Raw genomic sequence first — 22602 nt, forward strand, 5'->3', positions numbered from 1 at the left:
ATTTGCACACACTACATGAACGTCTCTAAAGAAGAGATTAATCTGTCTCAGGGAGTGTTTCTACACATGGATTATAATGTGCTGTTTCCTCTGAGGAAGAAAGATCAGATCCAGCCTCCTTTATCAACACTACAGATGTTCTGGAAGATAGATCTGGGATGTATTTCTCAAGCACCACTGATTTAACTTTCGCCTCCCAGAACTTCTGGACCACTGTCTCAATGGTGTTATTAAAAGCCCAGAAGACTTTTATTCCTCCTTGAGCCCCAAAAGGTTTACCCACAGATGCCACTCAATGGCAACTATTGCAGGAAGAGAGCGGCCGATGGCTCAGGACTTCAGGAGGTCTGTGGAGCGCCGGAGCTCCAGGACTGCATCTGGAGACACTCCCTCGCCTTGATAAGGTCCTTCATATAGTTGGCTTGCAACATCGCCTTGGTGTGCAACAGGAATCGCCTCCAGCCGGGCCCACTGCCACACATGCCTGGCAAGGAATCACTCCTCTAATCTATCTGGAGGAGACTCCTCTTTTCCACCGGCCATGGCAAGGGTCATCATGTCCAACTCCTGGAGAGAGGGAGGAGACAGGCTTACTTAAAACATCCGTCTCAACTCTCCTCAGAGATAGACCGGGCCAACAACATGCTCTCTGCCGGATCGGACGGGCCTGCCGATGCTTCTGGTTTGGGCATGAGGAGCTAGCGGCTGAGTTTTGATAAAGGCAGAGATCCGACTCAAGCTCCTCCGCCAGCTCCACCTGTGAGCCTCATAAACAAAGCAGTGGGACTGGACCGCTATGTGCAAATGCTTTGCTCCCATCCCTCTTAAAGAGAGCCAGGCGGGAGCGGAGCTTCTTCACTGTGAATCGATCGCACTGAGTACAGCCAGACCCTCGAGAGTTAACCCAGCGTGCTTTGCTCCAAAACAGATCACACATCATCAGGTGTAGTGGAGCATTTCCATGACGTGATGCACTTTTAACCCAACCAGCCATCTGTGTGACACTTTTACAGACAAACAGCTTTCTGAAGACAAAAGAGCTGATGATGTTTTACAGTCTATCAGGGCACCTGTGATGTCATCTGACTGCTGTAGCCAATCAGAAATCTAATTTCTTCTCCCTTGCACTGCTCGCCTAACAGACATTTCTTGCTGGATGAAGGACCTTCAACTAAACCTTGCTGAGACAGAACTGCTCATGGTCCCGGCCAACCCAACCCATCACACAGCTCATGAAGGAGAATTAACATATTCGTAACAAACATCTCAGGAAAGGAGACTTATTAAACACAACTGCAGAGGTTTATTAAGAAAATTATAGCAATCATTCAAAATGAAAAAAGATGCTAAAAACAGAAATGAACAGACAAGATCCAAGAATCCTCAAATCAGCTCCATCACACAGAACAGAGAGAGATTATACAGTCTGAGTCTGTCCATTACTGTATTAATATTATATTTAAAGCAGTTTACATATGAAGCGCAAGAGAATGACTTTCAACACTGTAGGCAAATATATCCATAAAATCCATATAAATGAAAATAAATCTGGCTTTTTATATGTAAAAAAAACACATTTGAATCTAAACTTGATTATGTCACTATAAGTGCTCAGAGTTTTTTCTCTGTTTTCTGAGAGGAAGAAAATAAAACAATGAACAATCCTCTGTAAGTTTTTGCTATTGTAAATATTGCTGCAGATTGGCTCTAAACTCATCAGTATTTTATTCTAATATTGTCGGCATCTCTATTTCCTCTGGGTGCTTCGAGTCCTTCCTCCCTGCAAAATAAAAGCATTGACTGACCTCTCGTATGTGTTTTTATCATGATTGCAGATTGTTCCAGATCAGATGAGTGTGAATCATCAGATTGTGTGCGGCTCAAAACTCACCAGCTCTTCTTGCACAGATGATCTGAAGAAGAATCACAGTAGGAGCAGCAAACACTGCGATCTCAACAATACTCACAATCACTGCAGGAAACATGAGAGGAAGAAGAGAAACTGTACATGACTGAAGTCAAGGGTATTCAACTATCAACAGTTATTGATGAAGCATTTACAGACTGACTGATAGTTTAATGTTATAAAGCTGTCAGTATAAATGAACGTGTCGTACCTCTGTATAATGATCCAGCAGTCACACTGACTCCAGTTTCTGATGCTGTATCAGCTGGATCTGTGGATCACGTCTGTTAGTTCAGTTCAACACATAATGCCACATATACACAACATCATCATCACATAATACTGGAGCTTCACATCACAGAAATGATGAATATGTGCACGAGTCTGTCATCTATTATCTTCTTACTTCACTCTCAAGCTGTCAGGAGGAGAATGGCAGTAGTTGAGAAGAGACTGTACTGTATTACTGTATAACTGTATTACTGTATTACTGTATAACTGTATTACTGTGTTACTGTATCATTTATTCCTGGTTTATATGAGAGTGAAACACAGTTGAGCTTCTGCAAATAAACCTTCAGCTTGAATGAAGGACATAAGCCTTATAATTCCTAAACCCGACCTCCTACATGGGTCATACTAGGCTTTAATACACTCGTCTGATTTATGCAATATATCATGTATGACCCATGTAGGAGGCCAATATTGGGAATTATAAGGACTGTTATGCAGTTTATGACTTTGACCACTAATATTTTACAACTCCAAAACGTATGAAGCCATCAGAAAGAGTAGAGCCAATCTGTGGAAGTTTTCACAAATCTGTCAGAAGAGTGTTTTCTCACCTGAATACTTGACAGTGTATCTGACTGAGGTCTCCAGTTGATCTCTGCGAGTAAGCTGACATCTCCACTCTCTGTTGTCATCTTCATTCAGGAGTGTTGTAGTCAGAGTGATGATACAGTGATCTTGATCTGATGATGATAATATCTGATATCTGGAGTCTGTCTTCAGATCAACACCAGCCTGATTCACCCACAACAGCTCAACTCTCTCAGAACTGACTGAATCATCACAGGAGTATATATAATATGAGTACAACTGACAGGAGAGAGTCACAGAGCGGCCTGGACTGATCTCAGTCTGTGAGGATGAAGATGATGATGATGATGAAGATGATGATGATGATGAAGACACTGAAACTGAACACAAGACACAAATCACAGACTCTTCAATCATCATCTGAGTTTAAAGGGAGAATCTGCCCTTTTTAAATTGACCACATAATCATAAACTTACCATGAAGAACATTCAGATAAACATAAGCATCAGGTCCTTGTTCTCCATTCACATATTTTACATATTGTCTGCAGATGTATACTCCATAATCTTCTCCTGTGACGTTCTTGATGTTCAGAGAGCAGTCAGACTCCAGACTCAGTCTCTCATGTCTCTCTGTGTCTTTATTCTTTATCCCTCCAGTAATCAGTTCAACTGCTGCTGAATGACTGAATCTGTTATAGTAGAACCATGTAGTTGATTTGCAGTCAGAAAGAGCTTTATTACAGGACAGAGAGACATTTTCACCAGAACTGATGAACACATGAGCTCCACTGGTTCCTGAAACACAATTAAAAAACAGAAGATTCAAATACAGTCTTTTATTTCTCATTTAAAGCAAACCACACACTCTCCAGAATAAACTATTAGTCTTTATCAGAGAGCTGTTCAAATCACTGACACACTCTTAATATGAAGATAATTCTTCATCATCAGATGTTTGAGTGACACTATGTCCAGTATCAGGAATAATACAGTATGATCTGTGTGTATCAATACACAACTCTGAGATCACAACGTGAATGTGTGCAAGAATAAACTGAGCATGTTCAAATGAACTCTTTCCAGACTAATTCCACTAAATGTCTTTAGAGAAAATACAGATTTCTTTACCTGTGAGAAGTGAAGAGAGAATGATCAGTCCCAGCACACACAGATCACACTTATCAGCCATTTTCTGTTTGTGTCAGTCTTCCTCTTCATTATATATAGTTACAGCTCCTCCTTTAAACATCATCATCTCCTCCTGTGGTTATTATCTTCCTCTCATCTGACAGCCTGAGATGAAACTCTGAGAAGTGTTGCTTCACTAGAATTCAAGTGGATTTCAGTACAAATGTATTTTTCATTATTGCTCATATAGCAAGTGCTCGATTCTACACCAGCTCGAAATAACGAGGAAAAACTGTCCAAATAAAGACTTTTCCACTTAGACTAAGTTCCACTTAGAAGAGAGCAAGAGCCGTGAGTTCCCGTTCAAAAAGAAAAGTTATTAAAGCTAAAATACACACACGCACGCACACACGCACGCGCACGCACACACACACACACACGCACGCACGCACGCACACACACGCACGCACGCACGCGCGCGCACGCACGCACACGCACGCACACACACGCACGCACGCACGCACGCACCCGCACCCGCACCCGCACACGCACCCGCACCCGCACCCGCACACGCGCACACACGCACACGCACCCGCACACACACACACACACACATCACTTGAAACACAGACTAAACAGAGAATGAATGTGAGGGATGAACTTATAAAGCAAACAAAACCGAGGATCATTAATAGCACACAGCTGACACGGATGAACTAATAATGACTGTGACCAAGGAGAGATAGATGAGTGGCGGGAATCTGAACAAAGACATGTGACAAATGACAAGAACCTGAAAGTCCATGAAAACAACACTAAACAGCACATAATGTGACACACACTGGCTCAAACACACTTACGCTCAACGCTTCAGACTGAACTCAATGAACAGGCTCTACTTTTGCATTACTGTTAGTGTCACTTCCTCATTTTAGAGTTTCCTGCATGCACATCACTTCTATAAATAAAATCATTAAATTATTAGTGATAAAATTGGTTAACTACTGAAACGTTATCCACTATCCATGACTCCTCAATTCTTAAACAGTTTTTAAAGTATTTGCACATGATATTAAATGTCTTCTGGAAGAGTTTCTACACATGGATTATAACGTTCTGCTTTACTCTCTCCAGCCCTGAGAAATATATCAGATCCAGACTCCTTTATTAACACACAAACACCGGTTCATTACTTGCCCTGAGCTTCTTGACACATTTCACATTTAAATAATGTGTCTTGCTAATTTCAATGTGCTGACGTTGCCTATAGTTCCTAGCCTGGAAATCCAGACCTAAATCTAAAAGATGAATGGTCTGGGGTCGACTGATGAAAATCGGCCAGCTCGAGGGGCGGCACCAAGCGTGCGTTTGAACATCTCACTGCAGGCAATAGGAGAACACTACGACCAATCACAACAATGAACCTAGGGATGGGGAAATGAAGCCTGGTGAATCACTGAGGCTTTCCCCTGACTGTGGAGGACAGCGCCATCTGGTGCTTATTTAACACACAGCAGCCAGAAGCCTGTGTTAGAAGCTCTGGCAGATGAAGAGCCACAACACACTCCATAGTTTCAGTGTTATGTGTGCAAATAAAAGCCTTACATGTTTGTGTTTGTTCATTAAATAGATTCATTTTCCCATTAAAGTGTGACAATAAAATATAATATAAGCTTATATGATTCAATAAGATTTAATGTAGGCCTTTTCTCTCTCTCTCTCTCTCTCTCTCTCTCTACATGCACACACATAATGAATAAGGACATTGTCTGATAGAATCATCTGTTATTAAATGTGCTTATGACAAAGACACAGTTCTTGTTTTGAGGGGAGCATGTGTATCCAGAAGGCAGTGAAGAGAATAGTTGTAGTGTTCGCCCGATTTGTTGACTGATGGATGGTTGACTGAGGCCAGCAGTTTGAGATCAGAGTACAAGATGGCAGGGTTGATGTTTGTTATATTGCGGAAATGAATATCCCGTTTAGGCTTGGGGAGGGGGGACGGGCAGGAATCGTCCATGGAGATGATGCTGTGATCAGAAACGCCCAGGTCATACACCAACAGGTTTTTGATGGAAGGAGAGTCAGAAACGACCAGGTCTAAAGTGCGCCCCCTGGTGTGAGTAGGAGCATCAACATGCTGTGTGAGGTTGAGACAGTCCAGTACATTTAGAAATTCAGCTGCCAACGGGGAGGAGGGATTTTCAATGTGAATGTTCATATGGCCAAGTATGATAGTATTGGAAGATGGAGAGCAGAGGGAGGTGAAGAGGTCATGAGTCTCTGCGATAACGGATGGGTGAGGTTTGGGCGGCCGGTAGATCAGTACTGTGTTTATCTTGGAGGGGAGGTTTGATTTGAAAGCCAGATATTCAAAAGAGGACACATCAGGTAGAGACAGAGGAGAAAGCTTGGGAGCGTCGCGGTGAATTACCGCCAGGCCACCACCTCGACCAGCGAGCCCTGTGCAGGTAACTGTATCCAGGGGGACAAGCTTCATTTAGTGATGGAAAAACCTCAGGTTGGTGCCAGGTCTCAGTGAGGCACATCAGGTCAATATCTTTCTCAAGAATATGATCATGTATCAGGCTAGGTTTATTTGACAGGGGTGTTAAAAAGTTCAGTTTTGATGTGGTATTTGTGGTCAGTAGACCTCCGGATGGGGCGGAGCAGGCTGAGATCCACTCCTCGCCTTCCATCACACACAGCATGCCGTAGTCTCGCGATGTTCCCGGCGATATTCCTTCCCACGGTGGCAGCGCTCTGATGACGTGTCCGCGATGCGACAGGAAGGGCAGCGGACCAGACGGACGAGACGGGGCCGGCGTCGGGAGGCTGGATGTAAGTAAACTTTCTCCGCGAGTTTCCAGCTTTAAGCTGCGTTAGGGTAGCGGGTCCGTTCGCTGGAGCAAGAATCGGCGATGGCTCCGGGAAGACAGGGCGGATCGATCGGCTGCATACGAACCGGGCAGGGAGAGAAAGTCCGAGGCGTGATTTAAGTCGGGCGATCATACCGGCACGTTTCCCACGTCTTCTAGAACGCTTTCTCAGGGGTGGTGGGCACGATAGCCAGAGTCGGTGTTGGGATCCGTAGGATCCGCTGGAGAGAGACTTTTGGTCACGGCCCCTCCGAGGAGAGACTGTAGGCATTCGGCGCGGGTGATCGGGGATATCCGCCAGCACCGGTGTTTGCTGGAGGAACAGTGGGCGATCAGATGGCAACAGGGTCTCTGACCAAGCTCTGAGGTCGAGGAGGGTTTGGAGATCATATGCCAGCAGAGCAGATACATATCGGAAGGCAAAAAGTAGTAGGAGCAAAACAGACTCGACAGCAAAGGAGCGAGGCGGACGGCTTGCCAATACGGGCGCCATCTTCCTCAAAATGGTTGAGGTATCATTCAACTTGTGCTCTCGCGAGAACTCTGGATTACCAGGGTATATAGTTCCCTAAACGGCACTTAAAATGAGTGTCAGCTAGAAGATCCAGTCCAAGCTGATCTGAGAAAGCATTGGCAGCTAAATATATATATCACATATAAAATGATGGTCAAACACACATATATGAGCACGATGCTAAACTCCAGAATCACATGAGCTGAGGATACACAACCAGCAGATGATTTTATTCTGATGTTCATACAATGATCAAGAGTGAACCCAACACTGATTATCATGAATTATGATCCTCGTCCTGTTGATCAAACACATCAGACATATTTTATATAATAATCAAGAGTAGGGTTGGGTCAAAACGCAGATTTTTGGTTGAAATATTTGCCCTCTGGTAAAATGCAGCAACCATGTCCAAGGAAAATGCATATATTTCATATTACAGTTTTTCTCGATTGTTTACACACATTTTCTGAAAGCATGCCTCATTCTCTCAGAACTCTACACACAAATCAAAACACACACACACACACACACACACACACACACAATGGGCAAAACCCTCCAATTCTCCTGCAAAAGGAAACTTTACATTCAAAACAATGTTATTTCTTCTCAAAATGGTATTTTGTTTTCAAATGACACTCACAAACCATCATATGAATAGACATTTATAATAACCAGTTGAACACTGATGTGCTCAATGTAAAACACTATGATGAGTGGAAAACACTTCTTCATTCATCATAATGACTTAGGCCTTTTTTTGTGCAGTGTCACACTTACTACAGACAGTACATACATAAGTGTGTTGTAAAATATTTGAGAATATTGTTTTTATACTCAGAACACACAAATACACGGTAACAAATATTTTATTTTTCTCAAAAAAACAATGTACACAGTGTACATCCCAACCAACACAAAGCTGCACATACAGTGGTCTACATACACAACAACAGAAGAATTGACTGTATACAGTCACAGTAAAATAAATAAATAAATAAAAAACACTCTTCTGTTTCGGTCTTTTATGCTAAAGCTCTTATTGCTGATTGTAAAACTGTGTGACGGGTGTTTGCCCATGTGATGAGTCAGTGTGTTCCTTGTGAAAACGAGAGATTTTCTGCATTGTGCCAAAAGCAGTGAATGGTGTGTAGTGTTTTGATAAAAGTGTGTTTTAGAGCTGCAATGTGAGTGTAAAGCAGGAATTGTGCTTGTAGTTTAGCAGGATTGGTTCAGGGGGTTGGTAAATGAGTTACATGTTGTGGTCATTGTGTCTCAAGTACCAGTATTTGTGTGGAAACAATTGAGAAAAACTGTAATACTTCAAATGAACTGAGGAGGGCAGCAATACGCCATTGTCGCATCTAGTCTGCTGCAAATATCAACAGAAGAAGAAGAAGAAGAAGAAGAAGGGCCGTTTCTCAATACCATGCTGCGTTCCAGTCCACTTTTAGACACGCACTTGCGAACTTCCCTAAGCACTTCCCCTTGGGGGAATCCTTGCCGCCATTTTGAAGTGCGTTCCACTTCGTGAAGTGGACGAGGGAAGTTTATATGGACAGACCCTCGTTCCCTCGATTTTGACCGAGGGAGCGAGTCTGCTTCAAATGTACACTTCAGGCACCTATATGTCCCACAATGCAGTACGATTGTGACGTCACCACATATCTCATCTAATCACCACCACAACAGACAACTCTATGATATATTAATTATATATATTTTTTGTTTAAAACAACCCAAACACACATAAACATTTGGATGCTGCATTAAACAAATTCTTAAAGGAAAAAAAAAATGTAAATAATAAATCAACTCCACAGCTGATTCCAAGTGATCAAGGGCTTAGGACGTTCCAGTTCAGCCCATTGCAGTTTCCGCCAGTAGTGGGCACTCGCAATGACGTACATCCGAGTGAACGAGACGGAGGGAAGTTTGCGAGTGAAGGGCATGACAGTTTTGGACTGGAACGCAGCACCAGAGAAAGTCTAATGAGGGGAGAAGTGCCACTCAATAAACTTCCGGTTGCAGTTCCACTCTTGTTCCACATGAGGGCGCTCACATGACGAGTGCAGAATGAATGGAGGTCTATGGAGCTTTACCGCTCAAAATCCACTTTTCTTAGGATATAATTTTTTGTCAAGTCAAGTATATTTGTATAGCGCTTTTCACAATACTAATTGTATCAAAGCAGCTTCACAGTATTAAATTAAAATAATACAACAAGGTTTGTTTCTAGTGGAATTTATTGATTGATAAAAATAAATGAATATTCCCAAAATATCCCCAACTGAGCAAGCCAAAGGCAACATTACTTGTCTAGTAATTTGAATGTTGTTTTCGAAAGGGGATGCAAAGAAATTACACATTGCTTGGAGTCACTTATTTGCTTTAAAGTCGGCATGAAATCAAATTTGACAAATCTTCTTTTTATATGTAATATTGTAGTGTTTATTATAAATGATTTATCTGTGCACTTCATTATTTTTTAAAAATTCATGTGCCCTTATAATCTTTAATCAAATACATTACCCTTCCCTCCCCCCTCGAAACGACCTCTCTTCTCTTTCGGTCACGTGCCATGGCGAAAGGGTGCGGCCAGAGCCGGTGAGGGTGCGGCTATCGGTGTTTGTCTCGTTTCTGCACCGCCTCTCAGAGAAACCTCCACAACTGAATGTAAACTGGCATTCAAATCTGCCTCCATTTTGTTTGCAACGCCCAACCTCCAACGATCCAATCAATTCCCGATGGACGAAATCAAGCCCCGCCCTACATTTTTTTCTAATTTCAGAAGCCGTTTCACTCGGATATACGTCACAACAAGGAAAAAAATGACAATCTCAACTTCCGTTTCATGCCGACTTTAAAAAGTCTTTCAAAATGTCAATTAGCAGAATGCTAGCGTGTTATGGGCAACAACAACTCAACCTGTAAGAAATCGAAAAGAAATAAGTACACGTACATTCAACTTTCGATCTATAACCCATGTTGAACTTGCAAAACCTACAATCAAATCTGAGATTTCTCAACGGCAATCGGGTGAGGGAGACAAATTTAGCCGTCTAGCCCCATTGACTCCCATTCATTTTGCACTCATGGCGAGCGCCCCCAGTGGAGCTCTGGTGGAACTACAACCAATAGGACTTAATAGGGCGTTGGAGTGAACAGGCTTTCCGTGGACGGGCTTTGTCAATACCAAGTATGCAAACTTCGGACTTGCGTCCTTGGTAGTTCGGAGTTGCCAAGTTCGACTCTGGAGAACAAACTCCCGAGGACGAGAGGGCGCGAGTCCGGTTATTCTTGATCACGTCACTCAGCTCGCTCTGGCTACTCCGGTCATCTTTTTATGTATATTTTAGGCAACAATAAAACGAAATATGGTATAAAATACAACTCTGCCTCTATTCATTTAAAAAAAAAAATCTTAAACATATTAATGGCTACATAAATGTGGTTCAGGCAAACGCGTACATTGATTATCTTCACTGCATATTTGTAACAAAACGAAATATAAAACAACCCTGCTTTTTTTTTATTTATTTTTTTATGAAACATATTGATCATTAAAACTGACATTTAACAAACAGAGACGTTTTATTTTATTATACGTACATACAGTGAAGAGAATGTACTAAAATAAATATAAAAAATATTCTATATATTTTAAAATATATAAAATAAAATTACACAACCCTGTCTCTTTTTGTTAAATGTCAGTTTTAATGATCAGTAATATCCAGTATAAAAGCATAAGTAGCCTAAAAGGTATAAGAAGCTATACAATGAGAAATAAAGCAAACAATTCAAACATAAGTCAGTTCTCTAATAGGCTACAAAGTTAAAGTTAAATAGCCTAAACATATAAAGTTGTGAAACTTCATTTTGCCAAAATGATTTGCCATACTATAGATTAATGAGACCAAAGATCGACTTATACACAAGACGAATTATATCTCATGTTTAACCAATAGACTAGAGACATCAGAGCCAGCAGCAAACATCAGAAGGACTAGCCGAGGAAAAGCTGTTCCAGTCGGGGTTCATGAGCGTTGAACGCCCGGTGTTCGCCTGGATCTCACAACTCCGAAAACGTCAGATGCATTTTTCAAATAGGCGCTCTCTTTATAAATAAACCACAGATTTGAGCTTTACACAACTACATTCTCGCCTGAAACACTCTTAAAATTACATTTTGCTACACAATAACAGTAGTATTTTGATATTACGCGGATTTTCTCCTATGCTATTGACGCTTGCTGGTTAGTGTGACATGCATTCTGGGATACCTGGCTGTTTCAAGTCCGCACAAGTCACCTCTCGATATCGAAACTGAAAGAAAATCTGATCATAAACCACAAGTCCACCTGAGATCCGTCGCAGCACAGATGGCGAAGGCGAAGCTTGAGTTTCCAGGTCTGTCCCTCTTTGGCGAATGTATTTTCAAGATGGAGGCGCAACATTCGGGCGACTCGCTCGTATGTATTATAAATGGCAGATTTTATGCTTACGAGAATACTTTATTAGTTGGTGGAAGTAATTACACATGAATGAGCACATATACTTTTGATAGAACAAAGTGTTTTTTGATAAGAATCAACTTAAAAAGTTACACAGAGTAGCTTTAAGTCACCGGCCATTGGCATGTGTGGCAAAAACTTAGTTTAAGGCCCTGTGTGTAAGGATCATCTAGGGCTGCATTATCAACCAAATTTAAGCTGGAATGGTGAATCGGCTCAGCATTCAGAAATCATGAAGTCTAAATAAAATATTCATATGCAGAGTGTGTTTCCCTGAACTCCAGGAGTGGGGTTATGTGTCGTGGATCATGAGAAGGAATGACAGATGAGACTCTCTTGTTGATTGTAAGTTGTTTTGTTGTTGTAAAACTCTTTTGTTTGTTTGTTTGCAGTTACTGGTTGGAAAGTGTTGTTAACTGAATCATTCAGGCAAACGACCTAGACATCTGAATTAAACTGAATCATACAGCACAAATCTTCTGAGACGCGTCTCTCTGTAGGCAAGGGCGTGGTTAGCTGGTTCCCTCTGACGTCACAACTTCCAGTAGGAAGATTCAACTGCAGTCGCCACTGTTCAGCCTGAAGAGGGCAGCACTCAGACGTTTTACACCATATATTGTAGAATTAAAACACTAATGTAAATAAAATTACTTGAATCAATGAACAGCATTAATAAAGCCCCAGTCTTACAGATCATTAACTAAAAAAAGTGGTTTTAGGGTTTAGTTACCCTTTAAGGTTCAGTGTATTTAAACCTAGAAAGTGTAATGTGACAACATGCCCCATAGGTGGGGTTCATTGTAATATGAACATATGACAGATTAAAATGTTCTCATCAAAACAATACACAAGACAAACTAAAATACTATTATTAACTTTTTCATGTAAAATAATGGCATTTTTTAATAATTAAAAACAAACAAATGTTTGAGTTTGTCAACAAACACTACAAAACACAGCTATACAGCATGGTTCAAAATATAACAATAATTAATCATTTCTGAACATTGATTCTCAATCTTTATTGGCCTTTTTCTCATGTTCGCAGGCCTATTATGTTTTCTCATGCAAAATATAATATGAAATATAAATATGATAATTTATTATAGTGTAAGTATTATTATTAAATTGAGATATCTAAATTATACTGTATAACAGTCATATATTATCAAGTTAAACCCATAGGTGTCATTTACACTGGGGACATGTCCACACCACTTCTTGAAATGGCTGATTTTGTCCCCACCACAAAAAATCAAGCGAACCAAGAAATGTTAAAGGTTTATTTGCACAAAATAAAACATGCAATGCAGTTTAGATACAGAAAGAAACAATGTACATTGTCCAAAAAAAGTATGGACCACTTTATGGTTTCCATGGTGCCGCGTCATTGCTTGTCACGTGACACACCGCAGCAACAACAGAGCTGAATGATGATGATCTGCTTTTATGTCATTTTTCCTTTTTTATTCAAAATATTCACAAATTTGTTAGATATGGCATGAAATATCACAAAAGTGTTCACAAGCGGAAAAAAAGTCATATCTGACATTTAATTGTGACATATACACACTGCAAAGTAATTTTTTTTAAATATATTTTATGACTATATAATGCGAGCAGACACTGATGTAATTCTCAGACGGACGTCTCTCTGTAGAAGAAACAGCGGATATACAAGCTGAAGCAAGAGGATCATTTCAGCATGAGCTTCTGCATGAAGATGAAGGTTTTCAGACAGACATCCAGCGGATAAACAGACTCCAGTCATGGAAGAGGCTTGAGAGACACTAGATTGAGTCTGGCCTGTATGAAACACATCAGGGCTTCAGTCTCTAACTTTACTGTGGCTGTGATGATATAGATGAGACTCTGTGCTCTGACCAGATGATGATTCACAATAAATCTCATTCATATTCACAGGACATTCAACAAATATCTGCTCGTTCACACACACATATATAATTCCTCCAAACCCCAGAGCGATGAAATCTTCCCGTCTGCTCCTGATATGATGAGCTCATGATCTGGATCATTAATGTTTATTAGTGAAGGTCTTGCTCTTGTTCACAGAGGCGTAAAGTTCTTCCTGCGGTTGATCTCCTCTTCCTCTGACGGCAGCATAAGTCACTGTATCATCATGATCCTGAAAGCACAGATTCTGTCCATCAATGTTTGAACCAGTGCGATTATTATTATTATTATCAGAGCATGAGCTTCATTTATCAGAGAGTCAAACTCAGGTGCTGGTATCTACTCACACTGAGTGATTTTACTGGCTTTGTATTGAAAGAAGTGACCTCAGAATAAGTCACATCATCTGTCTGCTCCTAAACATCAATGCAAACATGCAGAGAGTCAAGTTTAACACACACATCAGACATATCTCTCACTATAATATGTAGAATAACACAACAGCTTTTAGTAAATCACATTATTGACTGTAATGTTTGATGATTTAGTGGACTCACACTGGCTCTTGCAGCGGGAGGAATGGACATGTTGATCGTCTCATACGTCCCTGTATGATCATTCTCATCTTTGACCTTCAGAACAAACAGTTAAACTGCATGAGTGACACTTTATTGAGCTTTAAAGACGGTAATCAAATCTAAATCACTGCATTCCTGAACTCACCGCAGAGTCGCCAGTCCCTCTTTTATTATCTGAAAACAAGTGCCTCATGAAATATGAGTATTTATGATAAAACACACATGTACAAAACACAGAATCTTAACAATAAGATTTTGTTCAATCATTAAATTGAGTGATAAAAACGTCTCGGTTACGTAACCTCAGCTCTCTGAGATAACGGGAACGAGTATTGCGTCTTTGCTAGATGCTAAGGGGGAAACTCCTTTTCTCAGAATTTTGGAGCCTTTAATTAAAAACCGCAGTGATCTGAGCGCGTCTATTGGCTGGTCAGTGGGAACTGCATGAACCTATGGCGAAGCAGCGTGTCTGTGTGAGCCAATCGTGGCGGGGCGGGGCGGGGCGGCGGGGCGGGGCGGGGCGGCATCTGCCTATAAAACCAGCTCATTTCGCCAAAGGAATCATATTTAATTAAAGGGATACTTCAGGATTTAGCATTAAGCTTTGTATTAGTAGAAAACCTGTAGTATTTTCCAATTACCGTGCTTTCCACCCTCATATCCCCCTGAGACGAGAGATTTATGTATTTTTGTCTGGAAAAAAATCCTAATTTTCTATGATTTTTTGGCCAGAGGTTAAAGACTACAGACTAAGACTAAGAGCTGTCCCGCATGTTTTCAACCCGCCCATAGAGGGATCTCACTCACAGAATGTACACACAGTGTCAGCCATCTTTATTTGGAAGCTAAGCTAGCAGGCTCTTGTTCTGTGGAGAAAGATGAGTAGTAGGGGTTACCATCCTCTTTTTCCCAGACATGTCCGGCCGTCGAGATTGTCCAAAATGTCCGGGATTCGGCTTTTACTTCTACAGTCGCCATTCATTGTTTACATGCACAGTCTAACTGAATTCATCCCGGTTGGTGAATCTGAATGTAGTGTTTACATGCACGCTAAACAAGTGATCGGTTGATGTGTGTTTTAGCATTGCTAAGAAAATTCCCGCTCCTCCGTGAGAGATACAAGACCGGTGCGTCTCACAGGTGTCCCTCAGTAATCACGCCACCGGCCTCGCGTCGTTCTCCCGCGGCCCTCAGCCTCGTCCTGCTCGCCACAGCAAACATGATGAATGGCGACTGTAGAACGCACAAGCCAAATCCCAAAGATTTTGGCCGATCTCGAAATCCCGGGCAAACGCACGGAGACTCACTAGTAGCTCACTTGGTTGTGGCTTGGGAGTGGCCTCCTAGGGCAGCGAAGCAAGTGCATTCTGGGAGTTGTCGTCTTTCATACACATAAGCCAAAAATACATTTTCTGGCCTTTTTTCAGTCTAGAAAGCTCCAAATTAAAAAATAATTTAACATTTCTTCTACATAAATGACCCATTTTAAATACACATTCATCTTTCCAGAGGGGAAGTATCTCTTTAGTTAAACGCCAGTCATGTAGTGGCATGGCACGGCTGTCTACGCAATACTCATTCCCGTTATCTCAGGGAACTGAGGTTACGCAAGTAACCAAGTCGCTTCCTTTTCAAAATGTTTACTCGTATTGCATCTTTGCTAGACTCTATGGGGAACCAATTCAGTCACACCGTGCTATATGAGCAGAACGCCATGTTATGTGGCCCTAGCCTGGGATGCTTGGGTAAGGGTCCCTTGGCGGTAGAGCTAGGGAAGGGCAAGTTATGCAGGGCAAAAAAGGGGCTCGGACTGAGCCTCCAGAGAGGTTATAGTGGGCTGAGCTCCCTCTGAGCTGAACTCCAGCTAGACAGGGATGATTTGTGCCTGCGGCGCAGTGATCCTCAATTTGTAAAATCTGGCGAAGATTTGTACAGCCGGCCACCGCACAGACTGGACACCACTGGACACCACTGGACCATGAAGACGCCTCTGGTGGAGTGTGCTCTGACTCCTATGGGGCACTGAAGGCCCACCGAAGCAGAAGCCAACGTGATAGTGTTCACTATCCAGGGGGATACTCTCTGATTTATGACTGGAAACCCACCGAAGCATACAAAGAGCTGCTCTGACTCGCTGAAATGGACAGAGCGCTGTATATACGTATACTCCTAAGGCCCCAACAGGGCAGAGTAAGAGAAGTTGACGCCCGTCTTCCGAATCGGGAAAAGTTGACAGCGTAATAACTTGAGCTCTGAACAGAGTAGAGAGCACTTTGGGCACATAGCCATGCCTTGAGGACGACCTTGGAGTCGATAGGCCCAAACTACAGGCAGGAAGCGCTGAAGGAGAACGCTTTGTACAGTGTATATCCGTCCAACAATTTATTGATCATTTGGTTATTCACAGTTTGAAATTCCAGTTATTGTGCGTTTGATGCCAATTCATAGTCCTTGTGATGTGTGTGATCTAACAGTCACACGGTAGCGAGTCGTTTAAAAACAGCAAACTCCAGAAAATGTAATTCATTTTATGCAAATCCATAGCCCCTTTTGTACAGATCAAGCATTATAGCGTTTTGCCGGGCATCCTGCCGTAACCGGGCGAGGCGCGCTGTTTGAATGCTGAATGGAGAATGATTGACAGCTGCAGGGGAGGGACGACGAGTTTTCCGAACTGTAATTAAATTATGGAGATATACTTCTCCCAAACATTAAGCTATGGAATGGCTTCAGATGACTTTGAATATATTGCAGGAAAACTTAATTAGTGCTTGTCTGTTTCTTTCGGTCCATGACTCCCCCTTGTGCCGTAGGCCTTTAAAAGAGCGCAATAATAACGGTTGCCTGAAACAATCGCGGTTAGATCAAATAATCGCGATCAGACGGTTATTTAATTATCGCAACATGCCTACTGATCCCTATGCCGGATATGAGCTGCTTTTATAGGCAGATGCCCCGCCCCTTTCGGCAGGCTCTGAGCCGCGATTGGCTGCCGCAGACACGCCGCTTCGCCATAGATTCATGCCGTTCCCACTGACAAACACAAGCTCAGATCGCTGCACTGTTTTCTGGCTTCAAACATTCTGAGAAAGGCGTTTCCCTCATAACTCACCAGCTGTTTTTCTGCAGATCAGCCAGAGAAGAGCCAGAAGGAGAACAGCGACTGCAGCGACAGAAATCACTGTGACTGAAGAAGAGATCGAGCACAGAGTCAGAGACGGACAGGGCAGGACAATTATAGACAAAGACAAAAGCCATCGGCACAGATGACGACCGGAATGTGATGTCAATCAACTCTTACATATTTCAGTATATATATTGAGGTAAAATATGTAAATGGTAACATTCATATTTTCTATAGAATAATGTTAGACGAAGCTGTGAATAACATCATCAACGGCTTAAAGCATCATCATCATCATCATCATCATCATCATGTACCTCGTGTAGAAGGACTCACTGCTGTCGTTGAATCAGCTGGAGCTGTAAAGGATGAATGTTTGGATGAAAATCAAATACAAATATTTACAAATACAATAAAAATAAATCTGTTTATACAGTGATCATGTGATCATGAACCTTGTGTAGGAGCTGCTGCTGTAGTTCGGCTTAATGTCTTCTCAGAGTTTGAGCTTCTGACTGGAGTCAGTGTTGGTGAAGCGACTGGAGCTGCAGAAGATGAATGTTCAGACGCATCATCTGTAGGACATTAACATCATGTGTTCATATCGATCATGACCTGCAGTTTGTGTTCATCATCACAGTTTACAGTGGCAGTAGTTGAGAAGAGACTGTACTGTATTACTGTGTTACTGTATAATTTATTCCTGGTTTATATGAGAGTGAAACACAGTTGAGCTTCTGCAAATAAACCTTCAGCTTGAATGAAGGACATAAGCCTTATAATTCCTAAAGCCGACCTCCTACATGGGTCATACTAGGCTTTAATACACTCTTCTGATTTATGCAATATATCATGTACATACATACATGTAGGAGGCCAATATTGGGAATTATAAGGATTGTTATGCAGTTTATGACTTTGACCACTAATATTTTACAACTCCAAAACGTATGAAGCCATCAGAAAGAGTAGAGCCAATCTGTGGAAGTTTTCACAAATCTGTCAGAAAAGAGTGTTTTCTCACCTGAATACTTGACAGTGTATCTGACTGAGGTCACGAGTTGATTTCCCAGAGTAAGCTGACATCTCCACTCTCTGTTGTCATCTTCATTCAGGAGTGTTGTAGTCAGAGTGAGGATACAGAGATCTTGATCTGATGATGATAATATCTGATATCTGGAGTCTGCCTTCAGATCAACACCAGCCTGATTCACCCACAACAGCTCAACTCCCTCATAACTTACCAAATAATCACAGTATAATCCAGTATATGAATACAACTGACAGGAGAGAGTCACAGAGCGGCCTGGACTGATCTCAGTCTGTGATGATGAAGATGATGAAGAGAAAGATGATGATGAAAATGATGATGATGATGATGATGGAGACACTGAAACTGAACACAAGACACAAATCACAGACTCTTCAATCATCATCTGAGTTTAAAGGGAGAATCTGCCCTTTTTAAATTGACCACAAAATCATAAACTTACCATGAAGAACATGCAGATACACATAAGCACGTGCATTAGTTTCTTGTTCTCCATTCACATATTGTTCGCAGCTGTATAATCCATAATCTTCTCCTGTGACGTTCTTGATGTTCAGAGAGCAGTCAGACTCCAGACTCAGTCTCTCATGTCTCTCTGTGTCTTTATTCTTTATCCCTCCAGTAATCAGTTTAACTCTCCCTGAATCTCTGAATATGTTCTCGTAGATCCATGTAGTTGATTTGCAGTCAGAAAGAGCTTTATTACAGGACAGAGAGACATTTTCACCAGAACTGATGAACACATGATCCACTCCACTGGTTCCTGAAACACAGTATATCTCAGTGATCATTATGATATATATTAATAAATGAAACATAAAACATACCAGCATAAAAAGCAGAAGTTTTAAATCATAGTATTTTTCCTGACTTAAAGCAAACAACACATTCTCCAGAATAAACTATTAGTCTTTATCAGAGAGCTGTTCAAATCATTGACACACTCTTAACCCCTTCCCCATCACCCCTAATTTTGGCAAGTGCTGCATACATGAAATGCCCAAAATAAAAAGGTTACTGCTCATAAGTAATTCTGAATAGAAACATAACACACATACATTTAGAAAGCCAACACTTGAGAGTTTATAGTTCAAGACTAAAAATTAACCAGACTGTTATTAATATTGAGATATATAAGCTCAAACATATTTTGAACTAAAATAATCTGGGATCACCAGTGATCCCTGACAGGTATGAAGATAATTCTTCATCATCAGATGTTTGAGTGACACTATGTCCAGTATCAGGAATAATACAGTATGATCTGTGTGTATCAATACACAACTCTGAGATCACAACGTGAATGTGTGCAAGAATAAACTGAGCATGTTCAAATGAACTCTTTCCAGACTAATTCCACTAAATGTCTTTAGAGAAAATACAGATTTCTTTACCTGTGAGAAGTGAAGAGAGAATGATCAGTCCCAGCACACACAGATCACACTTATCAGCCATTTTCTGTTTCTGTCAGTCTTCCTCTTCATTATATATAGTTACAGCTCCTCCTTTAAACATCATCAGCTCCTCCTGTGGTTATTAACTTCCTCTCATCTGACCAACCGAGTGTTTAAATCCGTTGCTACTATACAGTGACACTATACCAGTGTAACTTTGTCCTCTCTGTAGATTGGGCTCATATAGACTCTGAACTGTGTACTTTAACACTGAGGATTTTGCTCTGTGGTCTTGAATGGTCTTGACTCTGAGTGACACTCAACTTTCCTCTACAAAACCCCATGTAATGTGTTGAGTGTTGGATGTAAACCCGGGGTAGGAACTGGTTCATGTAATCTGGATTAAATAATCAGATTCCAAATATATGTAACCCAGGGAGGGTTATGATTAAGTACATTAACAGCTAGTTACTGATTAAATCGTATTTTTAAGATTTATGATTCAAATAGTATCATAATAGTGTCTGTGTGTTCAGTTGATATATCTATGTACTGCCCCTTTAAGAGTTACGCTAAACTATAAAGTTTGATTGGGATGTATGCTAAAACGTGTCTTTGCCCAGCATGTTTGTTCATTTATTGGTGATTGGTTAATTTTACGCGTAGTCCCGCCTCTGTGAAGAGGAGTGAACTTCTGATTGGAGAAGGGGAGGAAGAGGGAGATTTGGCGATCGCGAGAGAAAGAGTTCCGTGAGTGGTGAGATTAAGACAAGAAAAGAGTGAATTTAACGACTGAATTAGTGTGTTAAACTTATATCCAGTGTTGTGAAGACTTTTGTTTGTTTTGCTTGTGTTTTTATACTTGAGTTTAAACTTTAAAGTAAGGTTATTTTTCCGAGTCTGCTTCCCAGAGCAGCACGAAGCTTCGTTCAGTATTGAGACTGAGACTGAGAAACCAGACGGCTAACTGGAGTTTGACCGCAAATAGTCATCTGAGTTTAGTTCATTTCGAAGATGGACGAGACTGATTTTGTGCTGAATTAGAGCTCCGGGATCCGGACCAGGCCGCACTCTTATCCCCGCTGACATAGTGGAGAGAACTTACCTTTTGGGTGGATTGAGGTTTTTTCCTATTGAGTTTTAACATCCATTCGGTGTAAGAATACTATTAAAAGAGTATAAATATATTTAATCTGGGTTACAGTAGCCAACTAGGGTAATAGGAGAGACATTAATATAAAGTCGAGAGACATTGTTAGAACCTGGGTGCTCCGCCCTATTAAAGGTTAAGGGTAGGGGGCGCTACATATATAGTACTTGTAATTAGATTACATTTTAATATACTTGTAGTCAGACTACAATTACTTTGTGTCACAGACATCACTGCTGACAATAAACATAAAGCCTAATGTTGCAGTGCAGAGATTTTTCAGTGCAGAGTGAGATTTTTATGGACGATCTTGTAGTTGAACTCCTCCAGAAGATCCACACAATGAGAGCTCGCAAGACTGGAAGGAGAGAAAGACGCTGGCGAAGGTCTTCCACCAAGACTCAACCCCCTCAAGACGAACCGATTCATCATGCACAGCAGTTAATAAAGATAATCAGACAAGTTGAAAGATCAAATAAGAAAATAATAGACATTGCATACAGTTTTATGGTTGAAAATGAAATAAAATGTTCAAATGAAGATGTGTTGAATTTGCAGGGCGAGCTCAACCTAAAGCCTAGTTTGAGCTTGGCCTGCGAACTTGAGGGTCATAGGAAGAGAGTGTATGTGTGTAGCTATAGGTACAAGACATGTTTCAGGGTGTTAAAACCACATGTGTTTTTGAAGAGAACTTGGAGCATCTCTTGCTTCACAGATAGAAAAGGTGTGAAGCCGAAGAGGGTCAAAGGGGCTGGAACAGGGGAACTTTCCATATAGAGCTTTTGGTGTGTGTGCTGCATAAGACAAGGGTGATACGATCTGTAGATGATCTGAGTATGCGCTTTCACAAGCTTATGTTAATACAAAACCTCAGTGGTGTTATGAAAAATTAATTTTACTTCATGTAATGTGTGTGCTTGCATGACAATAGACAGTAGTTTAGTGGACAATTACTGTGTACTTTCTTCAAATGTGAGCTGAAGATCTTTGCAACAAAAGGTGTCACATGTCAACTCCACATCTGGCCATTTATTAGAAACAGTCCCCCACCCTGATACGTGGTGCCACAGTGACACTCTTGTCCCAAAAAGTATTTCTATACCACGATACTCAATATGTTGTCCAACAGTGAGTTATTTTTCCCTGTTGCATGCACAATATTTGAGGGTTCCCCTACCTGCCAAATCCTACTTTAACCACTGTATGATACAGATCTTCTTTCTGAATGAACATAACAGGAACACAGCAGAGTGAAGTGTGAGGGATGAATGAAAAGGCAGCAGAAAACTCTGAAGTCTGTGTGTGAATGGCCTTCTTGTTCTTGCAAGAATAAAGTACTTCAAAGAACAAGTGGGTTTGCTTTTCACTGCAGTCTCACCACTACACAGATCATTTCTGCAACAAGCGGGACAGCACCAACATGTGTGTTAGATGGCTTAAAAAGGCTTGATACATAAACATACACACACACATAAACACATAAATAAATAAATGGAGTTCTTGGAAGTTTTGTTGTTTCATGATCTGTGCAAGTGGGCAGTGCATTTGTTGAACAGAGTTCTTTAGTTCTTTAGACTGGATAAAAGAGGGTGAAAGTGATTAATAGAGAAGGTCGTATG

At 41.2% G+C, this 22602-nt stretch overlaps 1 protein-coding gene and 1 long non-coding RNA gene across 5 annotated transcripts in view; one reads left to right on the plus strand and one right to left on the minus strand.

Annotated features, from left to right (window-relative positions):
- The window catches only part of LOC311089435, a 99772-nt gene that overhangs the window by 7548 nt on the left and 69622 nt on the right, over nt 1-22602 (plus strand). The gene's annotated exons all lie outside the window — the stretch shown is intronic.
- LOC311089330 (uncharacterized protein) lies at nt 1286-22101 on the minus strand. 4 transcript variants are annotated; one of them, XR_014607674.1, is made up of 10 exons: nt 18882-22101; nt 18413-18784; nt 17844-17963; nt 17706-17747; nt 17377-17451; nt 14410-14438; nt 14244-14318; nt 14034-14102; nt 13749-13918; nt 13055-13578 (listed from the first exon to the last, which is right to left on the minus strand). XR_014607674.1 is itself a non-coding variant. In XM_084123934.1 (9 exons), exons 1-9 carry the CDS (start codon nt 19270-19272, stop codon nt 13808-13810), a joined length of 1284 nt encoding a protein of 427 aa, XP_083980060.1. In that variant the 5' UTR covers nt 19273-22101; the 3' UTR covers nt 13055-13807. The 4 variants fall into 4 exon arrangements, 3 of the variants coding, with proteins under 3 accessions (XP_083980061.1, XP_083980060.1, XP_083980062.1); XM_084123934.1 differs by having other exon boundaries at nt 13055-13918; XM_084123936.1 differs by having other exon boundaries at nt 13055-13918; nt 18413-18710; nt 18882-19078.

Source organism: Abramis brama (genome assembly GCF_963993115.1).
Source record: "Abramis brama genome assembly, chromosome: 1".
Classification (NCBI taxonomy): Eukaryota; Metazoa; Chordata; class Actinopteri; order Cypriniformes; family Leuciscidae; genus Abramis; species Abramis brama.

Bases quoted from the DNA above. Each gene is read 5' to 3' on its own strand.
- LOC311089330 (XM_084123934.1), bottom strand. From the start codon at position 19,272: ATGCTGGTATGTTTTATGTTTCATTTATTAATATATATCATAATGATC. The intron at 17,748-17,843 runs GTTCATGATCAC...CATCCTTTACAG, and splicing joins AGCAGCAGCTCCTACACAAG to CTCCAGCTGATTCAACGACA. The intron at 14,103-14,243 runs GTGAGTCCACTA...ATTGATGTTTAG, and splicing joins CTCCCGCTGCAAGAGCCAGT to GAGCAGACAGATGATGTGAC.